General features: G+C 44.2%; 1 protein-coding gene across 1 annotated transcript in view; it reads right to left on the bottom strand.

Moving 5' to 3' along the window:
- Positions 1–3,601: 3,601 nt before the first annotated feature.
- Positions 3,602–23,490, bottom strand: part of Flo1 (flotillin-1) — a 69,642-nt gene continuing 49,753 nt past the window's right edge. Inside the window, exons 10-11 of the mRNA XM_077648574.1 lie at positions 15,896–16,102; positions 3,602–11,507 (exon numbers count right to left, since the gene is read on the bottom strand). Coding sequence (XP_077504700.1) covers positions 11,478–11,507; positions 15,896–16,102 — 237 coding nt within the window. The 3' untranslated portion in view covers positions 3,602–11,477. The remainder of the gene's footprint in view (positions 11,508–15,895; positions 16,103–23,490) is intronic.

Below are 23,490 nucleotides of genomic sequence, written 5' to 3'. Positions count from 1 at the left end.
TACATGAAAGAAGCAACCAGTCTATGAAAACAAGGAAAGCAAAGTGGGAATGACGTCATAAATTGGTTGATTTTAAAGAAGAGAAGCAGCTGAGAAATCGTGTTTGGCAAGAAATTATTCGACAATGACGAAGAAAAAGGGGTACATACAGTTGGAGGGAGCAACGCCAATGACCTTTGCATGTTGCGTGCCATGTATGTGGCATGCAACAGAATGGTCCAGCCTTTGGTCACACTTGCACACTTGTTGCAGAGGTATGGCTTATATCTAGGAGTTGGACTTTTCGGTTTAAACCAAAAAAAAAGTACGCAGACTTTTTTTTAGAATTCGGCTGTAACCGAAAAACGTCGGTATTTTTGGCTTGCAAGGCATAGATAATTGGCTGCTGAATGCGAGTTATGCTCACTTAAGGTTGAAAATTAAGTAGGGAAGCCAGGGGCATGATACGACAATTGTAATGTAGGATAAGCAGCGCAAATGTGCGATTTGAGCTATTGCTCTGCCAGCTTGCACGCCTCTGCAGACCGGGAAGCATCATCTCTTGCCGTCTTCTAGCTAAGCACTGTTCCTTCACTATCATCACCTGCTAGCAGTTAATTGGGTTATTAGGTTAATCAAATGTATGTAGGACAATGACACGAAACCGCGAATGGGCCCAAAAAAAAGTATGTTTTGGCTACCATGACGATTAAGCGGTAGTTCCATAGGTGCCATCAACACACAGACTACATCATGCCCAACCTTTGCACTCAATGCAGCCTGACAACCCTACGATAGCATGTAAACCTAATTTTTAGAAGTAAACTTCAACTTCTGTTCTTGTCTCCCGGCTATCTCATTTAAATTGAGTCGCCATTTGCACGTTAATTACTGGTAAATGAATTGTTCAAGTTGACAAAAATACCGAGATAGACTTTAAATGACTTTTGACCGCACAGAATTGCTACATTAAGTCGCCAAAAAAGTCAGTATTTCATTTGTCGAAAATAATATTTGCAAAAAAAAAACGAAACCATAGCGTCCTGAAATAAACACCGAGGAAAGGACACCGAATTTTCAAAAAGTAAAAACCGAAAGGTCGAACCCCTTTATATCATTGTTCTTCAAGACAAACTAAGTTGCACGCAGCAAAACTGGCTCACAAAAAACTTTCTCACCTTCCCCTGGGTCACTTCTTACTCCTTCTTCCCACCCACCCCGCATTCAGAGGGCCCACGTCCAGAACCATCTGGATCAACACATGCTCCTGTAGTGGCTATGACATTGACTGCTTTATTAAGACAGACCGACTATGACAGTCGCTTTAAATGCTTGGTGTTACATCTGCATCGCTGCAGCAATAATGACATTCTCTTAAACTCTACAAAACCCCCCTTGGCGGAACTGCTGCAGTAAGCCGCTTTCTTCCATGGAACACCTATGTCGAATGCTTGGATTTGCTTAGTCAAGTATAGGCTCCCGATGGCTGCTGCAACATGCTAGCAGATGGAGACATATGCCACTGCCGTTTGTTTCTTCTCATAGCATTTATTTCATTAGGTTTGTGGCACGCTTGTTTCCTGCAATCACAGACCTGAGTTCCAAATTATTAATGCATTGCTCTAATCTAAACCAGCCCAATTCTCACCCCCACCCACTTGACAGACCTTGTTCCTTGGAGAACACTATGGCCGCTTCTGGTGGCCCACATCACCCACATATTGGGCGACCATCACAGTGTGCCGAGCAGCAGCCTCAACCCACTCACTTAAACCAGCAACCCGATCCTTGGATGCAACATAGAGTTTTTGCTCTCTCTTTACTGAAGTGGTGCTAAGAAAGAGAAGAAAGGGAATACAGCGTATATTTATGTATGTGCACACACATTAGTCAACCGTACTTGCTTGGAAACTGAGAGAAAGCTTAACTTATGGGTGTTTAATGTCCCAAAGCGACTCAGACTATGAGGGATGCCGTAGTGAAGGGCTCCAGAAATTTCGACCACCTGGGGTTCTTAACGTGCACCGACATCGCACCGTATACGGGCCTCTAGAATTTTGCCTCCACCAAAATTTGACCACCGCAGCCGTGATCGGACCTGCGTCTTTCGGGTCAGCTGTCGAGCGCCATAACCACTCAGCCAGCGCGGCAGCTGCAACTGAGAGAAACAGCAGACTTGCATACACACACTGGTTACTTGCCATGACATAACGCAAGTGATGACAATTTTGTTAAGAGCAAGTTGTCATAAATTTATCTCTAATTGCAAGAGTGACATAGGATTATGAATAAAATTCAAAGCACAAGAAGAATAAAAATGGCAAAAAAATATTGGCTGTGGTTTCATCATCATCATCATCCCGACTACACCGACTGCAGGGCAAAGGCCTCTCCCATGTCTCTCCAATTAACCCTGTCCTTTGTCAGCTGCATCCACCCTATGCCTGCAAACTTCCTAATCTCATCTGCCCACCTAACCTTCTGCCGCCCCTGCTACATTTGCCTTCTCTTGGAATCCATTCCGTTACCCTTAAGGACCAGCGGTTATCTTGCCTTTGCAGTACATACCCTGCCCAAGCCCACTTCTTCTTGATTTCGACTAGGATGTCATTAATCAGAGTTTGTTCCCTCACCCATTCTGCTCGCTTCCAGTCTCTTAACGTTACACCTATCATTTTCCTTTCCATGGCTCGCTGTGTTGTCCCTAACTTAAGCTGAACCATTTTCATTAGCCTCCACGTATTTAAGCAAATACTGCTATTTTTAGCAAACCTCCACAAAAAATGTCTCCTTCCACTTTCCATCAGCTGGAGAAAAAGCAGTCAATGTGACCAAACAAAACAGTAAGAAACAAGTGATTCCTACACGAAGAAGGGCAAAGTAAACATCTGACTAAGCAGCAACTGCTGCACTGCATGCAGTTAAGGAACCTGGCAAATGGAACTTGCACGTCAACACACGGGCTATATGGCGCAGTAGCTGGGAGGCTGGAAATAAATGCCAGTAGCAGTCGAGGAAAAGGTGGAGTCATTGCAACTACAGTGTATATCAGGCGTGTACTATGTGCCAAAGATGTGGTTTCATGAACCGATCAGCTGAGCTCGCATGAACGCTCGTGTTTCAAGTTTGCACCAAACCTCAAATTATGTGGAAACAAATTTTTCGAAGTATACAGCTATGCTTGTGCAGAACAGGATAACTTAGAAATTTTTTGCGACCTACAGATGACTGCAGTGCGAGCTCTGCTTAACTAATGACTAATTCTGCACTGTATGTACTTTTATAGTAGTAACAGTATGGAGAGGTAATATTAGAGACTTTAATATTACTGCTGTTGAACAATAAAAGTGCTATTCAAATCGCAGATTTTTGGTTTTCAAGCACCTACTTACCATTTTACTTAGATGCCTGGATTTCCAGGCCCCACACGTGCAAACAGTTACACTAGTTTCTTGAAAGCAACCTTAAGTCTATACAGTGGTTTGAGTGCTGTTTCAAATGCTTATGCTCGGTGGAATTTTTTTTTTTTCAGCATTTCTCTTTATGGTCATAAAAATGCATTCCGTTTACCATTACCTGAATAAAATTGGTTGCACAAATATGACAACAGTGGATTTTCCCTCATTCTTTGTAAATATTTTTATTTCTCACAAGACATACAGCACCTGCTGAAAGAATGAAACGAATAAGGCAGGAACGTACACAGCACACTAGGCTAGAGGCTATTGCTAATATACACATAAAATACCTCTGTTTGGACGTCACTGATGTTTGCAGAGTACCAAAGCGGCTGCAAACAAGCAACAACCAAGCCATACAAAGAGAAACTGGCATGGCATAAAAATACCCCTTCCCTCTAAAACAAAAGGGCACAGGGCAGTCAACAGGTTTGCCAATGGCACTGAGATGGTCTCTATTCACTACTACTTTTTCTTCTTGGGAGGATGGACGTTTTGCTGCTTTAACGGAAGAGTATACCTCACGACAATCATTCTACTGCTGAATCCAAGTGAAAAACGCAGGCTGGATGCTGATGGATACGCAATGGTCTGAAAGGTCACATTTCCTTTCACAGCAGTCACATTTGAAAAAAAAAAATATTGGGGGCCCTGTTGTTGCCAATTATGATTTTCTAATCTTCGCTGCTCAGTCGATACTCAATAATTTGAACTTTGAGAGACCTGAAAAATTTGAATTAAGGGGAGCCTTTATAGTACATTTGGTGCGGACAGGAATAAAACATAAGCAAATAAATTGAAGTTCACATTAAGAGAGTTTGGACTTAAGGACAGTCCATTATACTTTTGTGCTGCTGCACAAAGTTGCCCACTATGTTAACACGCAAAATGACACAGCAAAGCAGAAAATGATTTTATTAACTGTCGACTAAGCACCACCAGTGCGCATAAGAGTTGTCAACCACACCCCATTTATCTGTATATCTTTGTTAAATCCTGCATCTACCAGCGAGTTTTCAGCTCCCATTTCAAAGAGAGGGGAAAAAAAAAAAAAAGACGCCAGGCAGTACGTAGTAAAGCCTGGTTAATATAACTTGCAGTTATATGGATTACTCAAATGATAGATGATTTTTGCTGGGACTAAACTTTTGCAGTATATTCATACCCTGCTAAAAGGGAAACTCGCTGTTCGGACAATGAACTGGGTGAAAATGCACAGCACCCATTGTGGCCCATGTATTTTTGCCACGTTTATATGGACAGTGATGTGACTGACACTTCAAACTTCCCTAAGAATATATTGCCTTTCGTGCATTCTGAGTGCACGACACCTTCCCAGGGCACTGTGAGAGCTCAGATGCCTCAGTGACTGCCTTTTTGTATTGTGGTTTCATAATTTACATTCGAATGTGCCTGGTCAATGCACCTCTTCATCTGTTACGATATATTGCATGAACGCCTGTGAAGAAAACTCCCTCAGCACCTTTGATATTTTGACCAGTCATCACCCATCAGTCATCTGCGTGCAAGGATGTCCTAGCAGTCTGTGAGGTGTGGAGAACCAGCCATACTAGCAGACACCCTATGACCTGTCTCATGGCTTGGGCTTCAAACTGCCGTGCAATTCTTGGAAGATAATGGCAACCAGAATAATGCACTTCTAAGTTTCCAAGATCTTCCCCAATTTCACTTTACTCACAAGCTATGTGCAGCAGCACACTTTAATCTCAAAGTGCTTTTCTGAATAAATTTTTTTTTTCTACAGTTCATTATTGCAGATTACTCCCTTTATGGACAGTTTTGGTCCAGAACCAAAGTGCCCATATTAATGAGACACGAATGTGGGCCACAGGTCCAATGCCATGAACAACGAATGTACAGTGCGTTGATGAACTACTCCTGTAAAGAACTAAACTGTGGTGCTTAATTTTCTCTGGCTGGCATAAAGGTACTTCCACAGTTTATATGTTTGTCGTAAATGCAAACTGTTGTTCTTGTATTGGGCTGTTCTTTCAAAGATTTCAAGACTGCAGCTTAAACAATTTGGCAAAAAAAAAAGGGTAACTGTTCATTGCTCAAGTCCAGCAAAGCGTTCATACGAGATGACACTGGGAACATAACAGTGGTGACATAACTTCTTAGGAGGTTGCGTTGTCCTCCCATTGCAAGTGAATAAAAAAGATGAAGTGAATTGAACGTGAATTAAATTGAAAACTCTAAAAATCTCTAACATAAATGCTGATCGTGACAGCAAGACAAATTATGTGCATACGAAAATATAAAGCAATTCTTCTGCTCAGGCATGCAACAATTCTGCTACACGTCGGAAAGCTTGAAAATCATCCTATACTCTCATAACTGAGGCACAAACACATGCATAGTGAAAAGGTTTTTTTTGTTCTTGCTAACATAGCATTTCTTGAGTTAATAGATCAGAGATATTTGTAACAAGTAGCACAGCTGCTCTGGCAAAGATATTCAGAACCTTGTGGAATAATGTTCTATCAATGCCTTCCTCATTAAAGCACTACGTCTTCCTTGGGTGGACGTTCATTAATATGTACACTACACACTGCTACAAAGTAGCTTTATAAAGTTCAGATGCTCAGAGACAACAGAGCCCTTTTTGTCTGAAAGCCACATGCCACTTTTCAACAGTCCCACATAGGATACAAAGCACAGGAGATGCAGGTGCAAAATGGTAGTGCTCCCTCCTACTGCTTGCTGTGCTTGCTTTCACTAGGGATCGCAACAAAGAAGCATGCATTTTAGAATAATGCCAAAGGAATGTTGGTCATTACTCTATTGTCAAGCACCACACCAAATTTATTACTGAGCATTCAAAGAAATGCTTCCATGACACGAACTGTTAGTACTCGACAGTATCAGCCTGCGTTAATCACATGTGCACAGCACGTTCTAAAGCAAGACTTTTCCTTTGCCATCAGCCAGTCTGTAAAGTCAAAATGACTATGGCAGTGGTAAACACGATCTTGTACCACTCACTTCTATGAGATACAGTTCCCACCCTGACCAGTATATCCCCCGTAGACTGCTTTCCTGGAATAACAAAGCTTTCTTTGAAATTAAGTGTTTTAACATGTTTACATTAAAAACGTGGGCTTAAAGAATCATTGACAGTTTGCCTAGCACTAAGGCTGCAGACAAACGCGACAGGCCTGCAGGCCCAGTCATTGCAAATGCCATTCAAAGGGGCGTTTTGCATGTAAAACTGGCATCATCAGCTAATGCAAAATAAAATAAAATTGCGGGTCTGATGCAGCTTCCAAATCTTAATTACTGGTAACCCAGCATAATGGTTGCAAGATGCTGGCTTAAAGAAAAATCTCCAAGCTCCTTTTCCTAGAACCCACTGAAAACAAGTTTTTTTCTTTTTAAGTTGCATACAGAGCGAGAGGTTCACTATTTTCACACATTTTCTATAGCTCCCAACATTGGAAATAAGACTCCACTGCCTTGAACATCGAATATATATGTGAAAATCTATCACTGCTAGGTCTGCGTGAGCTGGAAGTAAATGTCTGTGTGATAAAAAGCTGGCGAGCAGTTCATGGCTAACAATCAATAGTTATGTGCCAGCAGAAAGGCAACAAACACATTTGAAAATGGCATTGCATATTAACATTGCTCTCCACGGCTTCAAAGCTAGCAAAATGTTGCACAAGGTATGGGCATAAAAACAAGAAATCCTGAATTCTGTAACTTTTACAAATGAGTACTAAGGAAATTCCAGCGTTTTTAAGCAGCACACTGTTTTTGCATTATATATGCTCGAGGCTATTTTTGCAACCCTTTGGCAGGGGTATTTGCACATCATTGGTAGACATTAAAGGATGACTGAAAAGCTTTAGTGACTGGAAGTGCATGCACAATAAGTAAAGCTAGCCCCGTTGTAATCATCGAGGACCTCTAAAACATTTGTTGTGCCAAAATGAAGTTTTCCTTCATTGTGAGCAGTGCATATTGAATGACTTATTACCATTGACCATTACTCTACTGCAAGTAAAAATTGCAGTTGTGGCTTTATCTTGAACATGAAAATGCCTCCGCCATTCTTGCAGTACTATTAAAATAATGGTAAGGACAGTTCACGTCTTGTAATCATGCGGATGTGATCAGCTCCGTATCCGCTACATCAAAACTCTGCAAGCTGTCTGCAGCTAGCTGCAACCTGCATGTGCTACAAGCTGGCTTCGCCAACGAGACCATAGTTAGATACTGAAGAACTAAGTTAATGGTACCACCCATCATATGTGGTGGTCTACCTTAGTCATCAAACTTTGTTAATCATATTTCTAATAGACTAAACGGCAGAGGTGTCAATAATACATATTAGTGAAAAGCATTGAGGAGCGTACAAAAATACCTTCTACAAGCCAAGCTTTGCATTTTTCTTTCAGCCATAAAAAAAGCTTAAAAAATTCAGGTTTCAAAATTAAAAGAATTTAAAACCACGTGTTTTTGTGCTGCAACTGCAGCACCCTCAAATGCACAGCAAAAGAGCAGTTGTCCTCCCCTCCAAGCTTTTCCAGGCAGAGCTTTACACCTGTTTGTTTCTTAGTTCCCTTTATTTTGCTGGGTTTTACAACATGGGAACAAGGGCCTCAGCTCTTATGACGTGCCAGCAGTTCCTAGCAACTGCAAAGTCCTGCTTAGCAAAACATCAGTTGTAAAGTTGGGTTCATTCCGCATATTTCACACTTCTGCAAGAGGAACATGCTGAAATGTATTGCAAATTTAAATTTTGCTCGCAAGTTTTTTTAAGCTAAGAAGCAACTATGCAAAACCTCGCTCATCTGAAACCCTTCCAGCTTCTCAATGCTTTCTTTAACTTAGAAGATAAGCTCATTAGTTTTAATTCATCATGTGCACCAACAGCATACTTACAATTTTAATACAAAACTGCTCAAAAGCAAAAATCCAATTCAGCATAAATGCTTCACATTGAGAAGTAAGCACACATCTACATCTTGTGCAGACCTTTGTGAACTTTGAGCCAGAGATATGAAGCTGCAATGCTATGTGTTGATGCACAGACACCTTATAGTCCACATTTAATGCAACTTTTATATTTCACCAGAGTACACACAATAAAAATTTTGTGGCAGCATTACCTTTTCGAAACACGGAGCAATGCTTGCTCCGACAAAGCACAGGCACTGAAATTCGAAGAGTTTAGTACGACCTTAGAAAAAAAAAAAAACCCTTTCGACATGGACAAAAAGAGCACACTAAAGCACAGTCTCAGACTTGGGTCACAATAGCAAAGCTATCTCTTAAGGAAGCAATTATGTCAGACCATTGAAGGCCTGAAAAAAATATCCTTTACTCTGACCTATTCTATACTTCAAACAGAACACAAGATAAAAAAGTCAAATGTTAGATCACTTTGGCCATATCATATGGCACCATAGAAGTATCAACTATGTACCACTGAAGCAGGACTTTTTTTTAACCCTTCAGCCATTAACCTTGAACTGTACTTGTCATGGGAGGTTTGTACCAATATCTTCAATGACTAGTCACTTGTCCGGCCTGATGTTGCGATGCTCCCACCACCAAAGACTAGTTATGGTCAGCAATTGCGTTCATTGCAATTTTCAATACTAGAGGGTGGTATTTATCCACGAAATATGTTTTGAGCCTTTAATGCGTGTTTCAAGCCTGACAACAGTCACTTTTGCTAAAAATCTCCAAACAATTTGGAGATTTTGGCAAGTTTTTCGGGAATGAATTTGGCGGTTGAAGGATTAAAGCAGCATGCAAACTTATACACTGACATCAATTTTATGCTGCATCCAGGCATAAATGTGAAGCCCAAGTGCATAACAAATTTGTAGTGCCCAAAAGGAGCTTACGAGAGGATATTTCAGCTAGGTTGGCTACAGGAGACTACACACATACTGCCAACTCAGCTGTTGATGCACTCGTGGACAGAAGTGGGAGCCAGAAAATTTTTTATGATGTACATCAGCATTCTGCTAAAACAGTGGATGGCATCCATAAAATTGAGCAGGCAAAACATGCCCATAGCTGTACACACTGCAAATGCTTGGCTGTTGCAGCAGTTTTGCATGCAATGATAGAGTCACTGCCCTCCTTGCTCCACTGAAGTCTTCTAACAAAATGAAAGATTTATGGAAAACTTCTAATAATACTAGAAAATTTCAGGCTCGTTCACACTATCCAAAATCCTGATTTTGCCCTCAAAGAACTTAGCATGCAGTATTCTAGGAGTAAATATATATATTTTTAACAGGAAGCGTGTACCATACTAGAGATCCTTTCTGCCACCGTTCCGCTCAGACGCATCAAAGGCATTGCGCCGCCAAATGGATGTATCACCCAGTAACGTTCCTCACCGGCAATGACAAAAACAATCTTTTGAATGAGCCAGCCAGTAAAATGGCTTTATAAATTTGTTCAAATGCACTTGCAGCCAGTATGTGCTTGCATAACACTAATTTTGACTGCTGATAGGAACTGAACAGGACACTTCTCATTCACGTGTGAAAGAGCAAATCCATACTGCACAGTGAATGTAGAGCAAGCATGCATGGAACAGCTGGCATACATGGCAGTACAGCACACACGCAGTCTTTCATACAAAGCAATACAGCAATTTTTAATGAAACCGCTTTAGAGTATATAACAGGACTTTACACAGACTTGACACAACTTGAAGCTTGCTTTGGTAAACTGAACACAACATAAAATTTATAGGACTCAATAAATGCTGCTTACTTTTCTCGACGAAACACTTTCAAAGGCAACACAAAATAACACGCAGAAAGATGAGTGCTAGACAGTCCACAAAGGACAATTTTTGCTGTGGCAACGATTCCCTGTGCAGTTTCATCAGTTGGCCCACAAGGATGTATGCTTGAGAAGCTGCACAGCTTCTGACATATGCCATAAAAACTGGGTGGTAACAGCTAGGTGGACACCTCCACCAAGATAACTTCCTTGGTGACAATCATCTTGCTGTGCAACTCCCCCCCCCACTCCCTCCCTTTTTTTTATACAAGAAACAGGAGCATAATAGAGTCAATGTTATACAAACTGCCAGCTTGCATAACTGCAAGTAATGACCACTTGATTATATACACAACTTACGCCATAGCTCACACATGACAAGCCTTAACTGATGTGTTTATGGCCGAAATTTTCTTCTAAAATGTAACAAAGGAAATCACTAAATGACATCTTTAGATCAAAATACAAGCTTCAAAGAACATCGAACGAAATAGCATAAGCTATCGCCTTTATTTTAATTAAACAATGTACTGGCTGCTGATCTAGGCTGTCCTCCAGCTCATGGCATAACTTACATTTCTTTTTCAAAGCACATTACACTGAGGTTTCTAATGCTGCTGGCAGATATATTTTGCTGCCGCGAGCTCAGTGACGGAAAACACTGCTTGGTATGCTTATACAAGGCATTGAAGGCAAAGCTTTTGTGAGGCCTGCAGCAGCTACAAGAAATGGCAAAGCACATATATAAAAATAAGCAATGAATGCAGTGATAGTGAGGCTAAAAAGCTATCTTAATAGAACAGCCACGAGACACCATAAAATGTTAAAAAATATGCAGGCTTTAGTGTAGGTAGGGCTAAGATGATTCAGCAGACCAAGAGGTAGTCCAAGCTAAAGCTGATACTGAAGCTACTGTGCATTTGCCAACTTCCATCACTTAAGTTTTGCCTTCAGGCAAAGCCAAGCCACATGTTTAATTTCAAAACCTGTCTCATACGCTGCTGTAGACAACTGCCAGTTTCACAGAAGGTAAAGAAAGTTACTACAATAAATTTTTAACAAGTCCTGATGCCAAAGCACAAACGTCCAGGAAAAAAAAAGTAATATCAGCGCATGTACACCATACAACACTAATAGAAACAAATGAAGCAAGAGAAACTTCGACGAGCTACTCAACAGGCTAACATCATGAACGGTGCATGGGTTAGACTGGGCAATGCAAGCAGACTCCAATGGTCTTCAGCTGAGATTCATGAAGCCCCTTCACATGGCGGCTTGGGCAGTCTTGGTATTCTGAAGGGGAAAAAAAAAAAATGGAAGACTGAAGTACAGTCAAACCTGGATATAACGAAATTGAAAAAAGTTCGCAATTTTTCGTTATATCCAGGTTTTCGTTACATGCAGTTTTGGGTTAAGACTGGTAAGGATTATGCCAAAACGAAATAAAAATTCGACAGATATCAATTCAAGTGAACTCGCCATTCAAAGAATTTATTTAATAGAGAAAAACTGCGTAATTTTCGCTTGCTGTTTTTGCCCGATCGAAGCCACTACTCGGCGCTCCAAGGAAACTAAGGCATCCATGGCTGCTTCATCGTCCTGCGAGCCGACGAAATGGCGCAGAACGTCCACCGCGTCCATCAGTTCCCTCGCGGTGGGAACAGCACAAAACGTATCAGGCTCTGACGAACCGTCACCTTCAAGGCTATCTTTAACGGTTTCGACAAGTGCCGCATCAGTCATCTCTTCCGTAGCCACGGCGCCGTTGTCCACGAACAAAAAGTTGCACAGCTCGACACCGTCGGGCACCCCACCGTTCATGCGTAGTTCATCCCACGCTTCTGCGACCTCGGGTGGGCTTGAAGGTTCGTCTTCAGTGACTGTAGCTTGAATGGCCTTATTTACCTGAGCCTTGGCGAAGCAATTGGTGATCACTTGTGATCCGACCTCTTGCCACAACGCAGCAAGCATTTCGATTGCTTGGTAGATATCCACTTTTGTTGGCCATTCAAGGCGGATGTCCAGGAGCATCTTCTGTATCAATCGACGCCGGTAACAGCATTTAAAGCTGTTAATAACCCATTTGTCTAAGGGCTGTACCAGAGAAGTGCAGTTAGGTGGCAAATGCTGCAGCTCGACATTAGAAAGCTGTAGGCCTTCCACATGGTGCGCGGAGCAGTTGTCAAGCAGCAAACAAATGCTGTGAACTTGTCGCTTGACATCTTGGTTGAGCTCCTTCAGCCAGTCGTAAAAAATTGCCCGCGACATCCAAGCTTTGGAGTTTGCCACATATTTTACTGGCATCCGCCCTGTTCCTTTAAAACATCCGGATCGGGCATTGCGGAAAATAACAAACAGGATTCGCTTGTCGCTGGCATCAGTGTTGGCGCAAAGCAAAACCGTCACGCGGAGTTTAATTTGCTTTCCACCGCGGCAGTCTTCTCCTTTCAGTGAGAACGTGCGGCTCGGTAACATTTAAAAAAAACAGGGCCGTCTCATCAGCATTATAAATGTCGGCAGCTTCATAGTGGCTGAAAATGCCGGGAAGCTTCTTGGCCACCCACGAGGCAGCAGCATCGCTGTCTGCGGAGGCAGACTCGCCAGATACCACTTTTCCGATGACACCGTGCCGGCTTTTAAATCCTTGTAGCCAGCTGTTACTCGCTTTGAAGTCGTCGTGGCCCAGGATACAAGCAAAATCTATGGCTTTCTGCTGCAAAATCGCGCCACTTATGGGCACGTTTTGTGCTCGTCTGTCCAAAAACCATGCAAACACGGCGTTGTCCACATCAGCATACGTCGACGTCTTCAGTCTTTTCTTCTGGGCGCTTGTGCCCGACTCCATCGCACTGCGGATGCTTTGTTCTGCAGCAAGAATGGTTGACAGGGAGCTGGCTGGTATATTGAAGCGGGCAGCGACATCCTTTTTTTTCGCCGGCGGTAACCGCATTCAAAATCGAGAGCTTATCTTCAAGCAACAAAACTTTGCGTTTCCTCACAGCAGAACTCATCGTAACGAACTGACACCGTAAACACACACCAACACACACACGTCAACACGCTGACGAAGAAGGCTTACCATAACTGCGCCGCAACACCACGAAAAATTTGTCATAGTAGTGCCACCTAGTGTCAAGCTACAAAATGAAAGCTTAAAAGTTGCTACGCTTGCCACGGAGCGGCGATAGCGGCGCTCAACATCATCATCATCACTGAGGTCTGCTTGTTTGCTGCGATTGCAAGCGTTCTGCTCGCGGTCTACTTTACCTTTTAATATAAAAACTTACTTAAACAATATTCATTAAAGTTGCGCACTGCCCGGTCAAATTTCGGGCAAAACATTACAAGATACAGCTCGATGATCAAAGCCACGGATTCGTTACATCAAGGTCAACTGCCGCAACGAGTTCGTTACATGGAGGTCGCCTATACATGGGCTTCAATGGGGGATGTGCTGGGGAATTGAAAAATTTCGTAAAATCCAGGAATTCGTTACATAGAGGTTCGTTACATAGAGGTTCAACTGTATTATTCGAAGCAAAATGAAAATTCCTTTTGAGGAAACGAAAGGCGCTGTAACTGTCGCTTCTCAGTGGACACCTCAAATGCACCCTCATGGAAGGAAGAAGGTGTGAGAGAAAGAAGAAATAGAGAAAGAGGTGCTATGGTAGAGGTCTTTGGTATAATTTTAGCCACTTGGGGATCTTTAACGTGTACTGACATTTCACAACACACAAGTTCCTTTTACATTCTGCCTCTACTGAAACGTGGCCGCAGCTGGGTTCGTGCCCAGGTACTCCAGCTCAGAACCACTGAGCCACCATGACAGGTGCTAAGCCCTCTGGCTGATATGCAGAAAACAGCTTGTTAGGGCTGCACATGATGCCAAGTGGCTATTTGGGTACTGAGAAACTAATGGAACTACCAGCATCGCTGTGCTAGTTGAGTTGAGAGGTATTATGCACAAAGCAACACCATGAAACATGGCATAATGGAAGATGACAGGTTAATTTTAACCACCTCAGGCTCTTTAACATGCATCAAAATCTCGTGACTTAGGCTTTGTTGTATTTTGGTGTAGCCTAAGCCAAAATGGAGCTCATTGTGGCTGGGAATCCAGTTTGTGGTCTCATATTCAGTAACAAGTCAACTGGGCCACCACAGTGAGTTACTACACAACTTGTATGATAGTAAATAGATTACAATAAGCTATTTCCCACTGAGGACTGAAAACAACAGTTTGTAAAGCCAAAGACCAAATATAATGGATTCAAACTGAACTGTGACACACTATAGTGAAAGCCAATTGCAGCAAAAGGAAGGAAAACGGATTGTAGAAAGAAGGAATGCCTTTCTTCAACCAGCACAGACTTCAGTGTCCCAGCTCTAAGCATGAATGCATATTACCTTGCATATTTACAATTAATACTGGATATAGTGATCAACTTGAAGGGGATTGTGAAACAGTTTGACATATTGATAATTCAATACACAAAATATGCCAACTAATAAGCTAATCAGTAACCTAGAAGCAAGAATAAGGTACACCCACTCTAGCGGCAGACTTTCTGCAGTGGTGTGTGACCCACTGCTTAAGCACTGCTCACTCAGCGACAGCTGTCTTGCACCAATAGCTATAGGTAACGTCTGCCTTCATTGCTAAATTCAAGTTCTTGCTCTTCACTGTGTCTGTGGTTCCAGCAACTACAAAACATTGCATCGTGAATGGAGCATGAAAAATGCATCACAATGCTCCAGGCAGAAAACTTGCACCATGCCAACTGCAGCACCACCCATTGCTCCAAAAGCAGTTGCTCCAGCGTGGTTTCCCCTTCCTCTGTTGCCTTTTGCACAGTCCCACCCGATGTGCCCCTATCACTTGGTTTTCATGACATCTACATGTGGTTAGCATTGCTTGCAAGTGTCCGAGACCACATTGGCCGCGCAGCCAATGTAGCTGTGCTCGACATCGAAATCGCGCGGCGCATGGCTCCACGTGAGAAAGGTGAACCCGGGAGCATCATTAAGAGAAGTATTACTGCAATATATGAGCACAACAGTGCTATACTTTAGCATGGGACTTCTAAGAAGATGTTAAGACTGTTCGATATAGATGATGTGATACATTCAGGATCAACTGTAATGCAAGAGCGCAGCATAAAAAGAACTTAAAAAAAAATTCAGGGGGGGCACCCTGTTGACATAAAGTGCGGTGAGGCGAAAGCCTTTAGCACGGTGTTGTTGCTTGTGTCGCTGATGTGTGGTGAAGATGTTGATTAAAGACTACAAAGAGCATTTAGGCGGCATCCTTCCAGATCAGCGTTTAGGAGGCGTCTGGAAAGATTGCCTGGAGAGCTCCTCTCGAACAATGGTGGCGCCACTCAACGACATCGCATGCTCATCAGCCACACAGCTATACCATTTTCTCTGAGATGCCACCAGACTTATCTCGATTGATCGTGGCTGCGCGCAACTGCTTCCACATTGTTTCAGACTGTTGTAGTTTCTTTGGTGCCTTATCGCGATGATGTCATCAGTTTGATTGACAGCTATAGTGTGACGCTTTTCTTCGAACATCCCCGCTGGCGAGTCACGAGCCTACAAAGGCTTTCGCCTTAATAGCACGAAAATTACAGTGTCACTTTGTAAATACGAACTCCCAACGAACACATAGCACTTACCCAGGCACCAGCTGAGGCAAGGTTGCGGTCCTTGCCACACACGGAGCCCACATTGACGCCTGTCAGCTGGTGAACCATGCTGGTTGTCTTGGTGATGATGTCGATTACCTCGCCAGTCAGCTTGCCCGCCCCAACCTCGCCTTTGCCTGAGGACACCATCACAATGCGCTTGCACTGAGAGATGGGTGCTGCCACCTCTGCTGCCACCTGCAACAAGATGGAGCATATTTCACTCAAAATAACTGAAAACAAGCTGAAAAACAAGAGCACATTAATGTCTGCCCCAACACAATGTGCCTGCACACTGACATTTGCAGCCAAGGAACTTATAAATGAGCAAGGCAGCCTGAAGTGGGCAAAGTAGCCTGATGTGGCTTTGGAAGCATGCATGCTGTGCACAGATACAAACCAGCAGAATCTCACCCGATGGCATGTTAAGTGCACACACTACTGGGGCAGCAGCTGGATTACACATCCCATGCAAAGTCTGCATGGAGCATGAATGGGTGAGGCCTAGTGTTAAAGCCATGGGAAGTATGAAAGAACACAGGAGTGACCTGAGGGCAATTGTGTGCATTGGAAGCATATGCTAGCACAAAAAGGCATGTCTTCAATTGGTGAATGAAAGTCATTTTGTGTACGTCACATTCTTTCCTGATTTTCACCTGACAAAAGCACCAAGCTGACCTTATGGGCTGCCCGCCACCAGAGAACAACAGTGCCAAATCTAAAGGTTCTTTATGTGACTATCAACAGCTTGTGAATTGCATGTCAAACGTTTCGGTTCCATGTCTTACTATGCTTGCAACACACAGTGGAACATGAAACTGTGTAGTGCTCAGATGGAGCATAGGTTTCAAGAGCATGAGAAGGCATGCTGAAATGCAGAATTGTGGCATCTACTCCTAAGGCACACGCCGGGCACATGTGCATCCTTAGAGGTCACACACATACCAGGTAGCTCGCTACTCACTGGCATGCTTTGTATTTCAGAGAATGGCTGCAGAAGGTGCTGGCGACACTTTGGCAGGTATAGTGCTCCATTTTCAGCAAAGTTACTAAGGATGATGTTTCACATACCACATTTACTCACATAATTTGCGCAGTTTTTTTCCCAAAAATTAAGGCTTCAAAAAGAGGGTGTGCAAATTAAGCGGAGATTTCGTGAACACGTCCTAAAGAACTCTGAAAAGGCCATAACACAGAATGTATAAGGTATACTGCTGCGTATAAGTCAACCCTGCAACTCACGCCCCTCGCTGGTCAAAAATAGTTAGACTTCCAAGTACAAGCTGATACATACCCTCATTCCCACCCCAGACCTACGTTATGTAGTTCCCCACGTGATGGCATGACGGTGCATGTGCCGCTCAAAGCAATAAACGCGGAACGATACAATTGCAAAGCCAGCAGTCAGAGGCAAATGGAGATACAAGGCAATAAAACGGCACCATCGCATGTGGCCCAGCTGAGTAGCGACAAACAGAATAGCCAACGGTTCAGTAGTTTCGAATTCTGGCGCGACAGATGCTTCGAAGGTTACCAGAACTTTGCTCTCGCAGCACTCATATGGGAAAGCTACCGCCGGCGCGAGCGAGCCGGGTAAACGGCACACAATTGACTTTTCCTTACCAGAACCAATTTACAAATGAATTACAGACTTTTTCTGACACCACTCACTCACCTTTCAAAGCTTCCCAAGCCTGCCCTGTGCACAACCATATGCGTATGGTGTCCTTGCATAGCAGCGAGCGTGAAATATGCGAGCTAGTTTCTTTAAAAAATCTGGATAAAATGTTGGGGTGCACATATTATACGAGTAAATATGGTATTGTACATAGCACGAGCCGAGCTTGGCTGTGAAAGTGTTGCTTGCAACTTGGTGTCAACTGAATCTTCTTTGGTTTTAAAGCCAGTCTAATTCTAAACCATGCAGTGTGAAAGTGGTTGAATTGGCATGCCTGTATCTCTAAAATAGGTTTCTAGATCTCCGGTGAAGAGGGCAGGAAGAGGGGATTTTTAACACAAAAAGCGAAAAAGGTTTGGGCTGGTTTATGGGGTTGAACGTTCTAAAGTGACTCAGGCTATGAGTGATACTATAGTGGAGGGCTCCAGATAACTGCGACCACCTGGGGTTCTTTAATGTGCGCCGACACCGCACAGTACTCTTGCATTTCTCCTCCATCAAAATGAAATAGTCATGGTTGGGAGTGAACCTGCATCTTTTAGGTCATCAGCCGAGCAACGTAACCACTGAGCCACCACAGTGGCTTCAAAATATAACAAGGGTTGAGGGGGAACCTCAGTATGCTAGCCAATATTTCGACACAGCAAAACGAAGACAAGTTCTCTAGTCGAAATATTTGACAGCAGTCTGAGGCTTTCCCTCACCCCTTGTTCACTTCGTTTTATGTTGTAGTTCTAAAGGGCCACTTGTAGGGGCAGGGGGTAGCTGTGAAACGAATATGATTACACGTGGTTTGAATTTAAGACATACACATTCTACCAAAGCTATGAAAAGAAACAGATGTATTGCACACACATTTTACTTTACTTGCTATCAGCATAGTTTGTTTTTACAATACCTGCAAGGCCTGCAGGCATTACATCATCATCAGCCTGACTATGCCCACTGCAGGGCAAAAGCATCTCCCATATCTCTCCAATTAACCCAGTCCTTTACCAGCTGCGGCAACCATACCCCCACAAACTTCTTAATCTCATCCACCCACCTAACTTTCTGCTGCCCCCTGCTACACTTACCTTCTCCTGGAATCCACTCCATTACCCTTAAAGGGACACTGAGGAAAATGCTATCAAATTTTCTTTTGTTAAAGGGACACCGAGGAGAACTCTATCGAATTTTTTTCGTTAGCAAAATCTGATAGTTCAGCATTTCATGGCTTTGTTGCCGCTTGTCCGGGAGCGAAAGATGCATTTATTTCAAAGAAATTTGGATTCGAAGTTGAAAAAGTTTTTCCCGCCGCTCCGATTCAAACAAGAGAACTCTTATGACGTCGTAGGACGGAGTGACGTGAAACGTGACGTAAACGCAGACTCCGTGATTTCTGGTGGCTAGCGGTGCGGTCTAGCAGCTGCCGAAATGAAAGCTACCACTGCTACACGTTGAATGCATCTATCGGGGGTCGCTGCCGTCGCTTCGTTTACTTTTGCACCGGCGTCTTGCCAGCGTTACGATGGATCCCGTTCCCGAACACGACGATGTAGTTCTTGCAAAAACTCTGGCCTGCATTTCAGCGACCTCAGCCCCACAGAGCGTGCGATGCTTTTGAGGGAGCACGGTTAGATTAGGCGCCGGCGGGTCGTTTCCCCCTTCCTCAGTGAGCAGCCGTTGCTAATTACATATCTTAACTGCAGTGCAGGGAGTCGCAAGGGGCCAGGACAAGGTCGGCGCGTTGCACTGATCGGAGGCTGGCCGGGGCTTTGGGGCCAACGGAGTGCGATTCCTTGAACGGCGCGGAAGGGCCAAGTTATTTATTTATTTTTTGCCACAAAAAACGGGTGGGTGCTCAAGGGCGGTAGCGTTTAGAGTTGGCGGCTTGAAACTAAAGCCAGCGCACGACGCTTCAACGGCTTCCGCTAGATCCAACGGGCCGGGTCCACTGGATCGGGCTCTCTCGCCCACTTGCATGTGCCTTCAGATGTGTACTGTGAATGGATTAAATTAGCCGAGAGCTCGAAAAGAACAGCTTCGCCCAATTGCCGAAGCTATTGAGTTACGTCACAACGGGCACCTCGCCGCGGAGCCGAATCGATCTGGCCGGGCCGGAGGCGGCTGGCGCGCTCGGCGCGAAATAGAGACATGCTCCAAGTCTCCGCCAGTGCGGTCCGACTGCGCCGAAGCCGCCGAACGCGTCGGCGGTCAAGCGCAGTTGGAGTATAGAGGGTCTCGCTTTGGCCAACGTGACGTCGCCGTGCAGCGAGCACGCACGCACGCTACGCCGGAGCATAAACACGCCTTAACAGAGCCTGCGCTTAACCGCTAACCAACGTATTCGGTGGCGGCATCTATGGGAGCCAATGAAACCCCCGCCCACTCACTGAATAAAAAAAAATCCTGTGCCGAGGTTCGGAATCGAACCAGGACCTCTGCTGTTTAAGGCGGAGATGCGACCACTCTGCCACGATGTCTCAGGGTAAATTCATCAATAAAGGCGCATCTAGTGAATGCATCCTTCCGATGCAGAAATCTCCGCGCTTTCGCAACGTATACCCTAGGTAGCCTAACAGAGCTAGGTCATCAGCAATTTTTCTTAACTGCATTGTACCTTGGCTCCCGTCCCTAATAAACGATTTCCGTTAAGTAGTTTGAAGTTGACTGGCACAGCCGAGAATGTTTTGCTGGGCGAGCGCGCGAAGACACAAAAGCTCTTTATACTGCGAACTGCCTTTTACGATCACCGACCATCGTGCCATCATAGTTTTTCATCAACCGTGGCGATCATCTGACAAGCCTTAACAGGCTCCTTCAAAGGTTAACCAGCACTTGAAGCGGCACTTGGAGTTCCTCTGCTGTTCGGCGCTTGTAAATCGAGGCGTGTCAAAAACAAAACTACGGAGCATGCAAAGCTCATAGACGCGAAGCGCCATAATAAATCGAAACTCTCCTGGCCGCCTGTGGCGCCGCCAAGCATCGGTTTTCTTTGCCTCTAACATTCATGTTGTCTTTTGTCTGCCTTCCTTGTGTGATAAAGTGCACTATCGGTTTTAAAACAAAACTTACTTCAATATTGAACCGCGCAACCTTCCTTTGTCAGCCTCAGAGATTCGCGTCACCATGTAGGAAGGAAAATTCCTCCAAGGTGGTGTCTCTTGTCCTACGACGTCGCCACGCTTGTACTTGCAAGATTGGCCTGTGGTGGCGATACCTGTATTTCGGTTCTTGCTATTTTCTACCTTACAAGAGCTTTGTTTTCAGTAAGAGCGGCGTTTTTGTGACCAGGAGCTGGTATTCTATCGATACAAGCCAACTTCAATTTCTCCTCAGTGTCCCTTCAATAAAATCCGATACTTAGGCATTTTTTGGCTTTCTTGCCACTTGACCGGCAGCAAAAGGTGCATTTACTACTAAGAAATTTGGATTCGAAGTTGAAAAACTTTTTCCTGCCACTACGATTCAAACTCTGGACTCTGATGATGAAATAGGACAATGGTGATGTAAAGTGGCGGAAACGGAAATGAGGACTCCGTGACTGCAGGCAGCGAGTGAGCGCTCCTGCCTAGCAGCAGCCGAAATGAAAACAAATTCCGGTCGGATGTTGAAGGTTTCTATCAGCCGTCGTCGCTTCGTTTACGTTTGCACCAAAGTTAAGATGGATCCCGTTCCCGATCCCCACAACTAAGTTCTCGCAAAGAACTGTGGCCTGCATTCAGCGACCTCAACCCCACACAGCATGCGATGCTTTTGACCGCTAAGGCAGCGGGTCTGGCAAGAAAGTCCTAGCTCCAAGGAGTCGGCAGCGTCGCTGTCACCACCGAGCCACCGTCATGACTGATGTGTAGCAACTGGTACGTGCGGGCATATTTATGGTTTATGGGGGTTTAACGTCCCAAAGCGACTCAGGCTATGAGAGACGCCGTAGTGAAGGGCTCCGGAAATTTCGACCACCTGGGATTCTTTAACGTGCACCGACATCGCACAGTACACGGGCCTCTAGAATTTCACCTCCATCAAAATTCGACTGCCGCGGCCGGGATCGAACCCGCGTCTTTCGGGCCAGCAGCCGAGTGCCATAACCACTCAGCCGCCGTGGCGGCTCTGCGGGCATATTTAAATTCTGCAATAATAGTCCTGGTAGGGCTGGTTATGCAGCCCAGCATCTTGGTACGTTGACGAAGCGAACATGCTGCGTGGTGTGTTTGCCAACGTGTGGGTGTGCTGAACATTAGTTATACACAGCTCTTTTTCCTTCTCGCAGTTGCGTGCCGTTGAACGAACTTTGTCCAAGGAGCACTTAGAGAGGCACTTGGAGGTCCTCTGCTGCTCCGCCCTTGTGAATCGAGATAACGAAACTATGCGGGCACACAGAACGCACAGCCGCAAAACATCCCAAAACATATCAAAATGCCCGCCTGTTGCACCGCCAACTGCCAGTTTTCTTTGACTCTTAACATTCAGGTTGTGTTTTGTCTGTCTTTCTTGTGAGATAAAAGTGCACTGGTGGTTTCAGAACAAAACTTATATGTGTACTTGAATATCGATCAAACACGTAAGCTTCATGTACATTTGTCAGCCTAAGAGATCTATGGTATGTTTTCTCCTATTTCATCGATTTGGCCTGTGGCAGCGATACCTGTTGTTTAGTTCTTGCACCTTTCTACCTTACGAGAACTTTGTTTTTAGAAAGAGGCGTTTTTGTGTTTAGGAGCTGGTATTATATCGATGCAAGCCAGCTTCGATTGCTCCTCAGTGTCCCTTTAAGGACCAGCAGTTAAATTTGCCTTCGCATTACATGCCCTGCCCGAGCCCATTTCTTCCTCTTGATTTCGACTAGGATGTCAATAATCCGTGTTTGTTCCCTCACCCATTCCGCCCGCTTCTGGTCTCTTAAAGTTGCACCCATCATTTTTCTTTCCAGAATTTGCTGCAGTGTCCTTAAATTACGCTGAACCCTTTTCTTTAGCCTCCACGCTTCTACCCCATTGGTGAGTACCAGTAAGATACAGCTGTTGTATACTTTTCTCTTCAGGGATATAGGTAAACTGCCATTCATGATCTGAGAGAACCTGCCATATGCGCTCCACCCCATTCTTATTCTTCTGGTTATTTCCCTGTCATGATCCGGATCAGTGGCCACTACCTGCTCTAAGTAGACGTATTTCCTTATCACTTCCAGCACCTCGTTACCAATTGCGAACTGCTGTTCTCTTGAGAGATTATTGAACATTACTTTGGTTTTCTGCATATTAATTTAAAGGCACACCATTCTGCTCTGCTTGTCTAGCTTATTGACCTTGCTTTGCAGTTCATCGCCTGAGTGACTTAGCAAGGCAATGTCATCAGTGAATCGCAGATTATTTAGGTATTCTCCATTAATTCTTATCCCCAACTGTTCCCAATCCAGGCCTCGAAACATCCTGTAAACAGGCAGTGAATAGCATTGGCGAGATTGTGTCTCGCTGCCTGACACACTTCCTTATTGGAATTCTATCGAAGACTTTATGAAAAACTATGGTAGTTGTGCAGTTGTTGTAGACGTCTTCCCAGTATTTTCACATAAGACTTTTACACCCTGATTCCGCAATGCCTGCATGACTGCAAAGGTTTGCACTGAGTCAAATGCTTTGTCGTAATCAAAGAAGGCTATATATAGGGGTTGGTTATATTCTGTGCATTTCTCTATCACCTGATTGATAGTGTGAATATGGTCTGTTGTCGATTATCCTTCACGAAAGCCTGCCTGATAATATGGTTGATTGAAGTCTAAGGTTGCCCTGACTATTAGCGATTACCTTAGTAAATACCTTGTAGGCAACGGACAGTAAGCTGACTGGTATGTAATTTTTCAAGTCCTTGACGTCTCCTTTCTTATGAATTAAGATAATGTTAGTGTTTTTCCAAGCTTCTGGTCATA

The sequence above is a fragment of the Amblyomma americanum genome, chromosome 1 (genome assembly GCF_052857255.1).
Source record: "Amblyomma americanum isolate KBUSLIRL-KWMA chromosome 1, ASM5285725v1, whole genome shotgun sequence".
NCBI lineage: Eukaryota > Metazoa > Arthropoda > Arachnida > Ixodida > Ixodidae > Amblyomma > Amblyomma americanum.
This window is presented reverse-complemented; position numbering and strand designations above follow the sequence as displayed.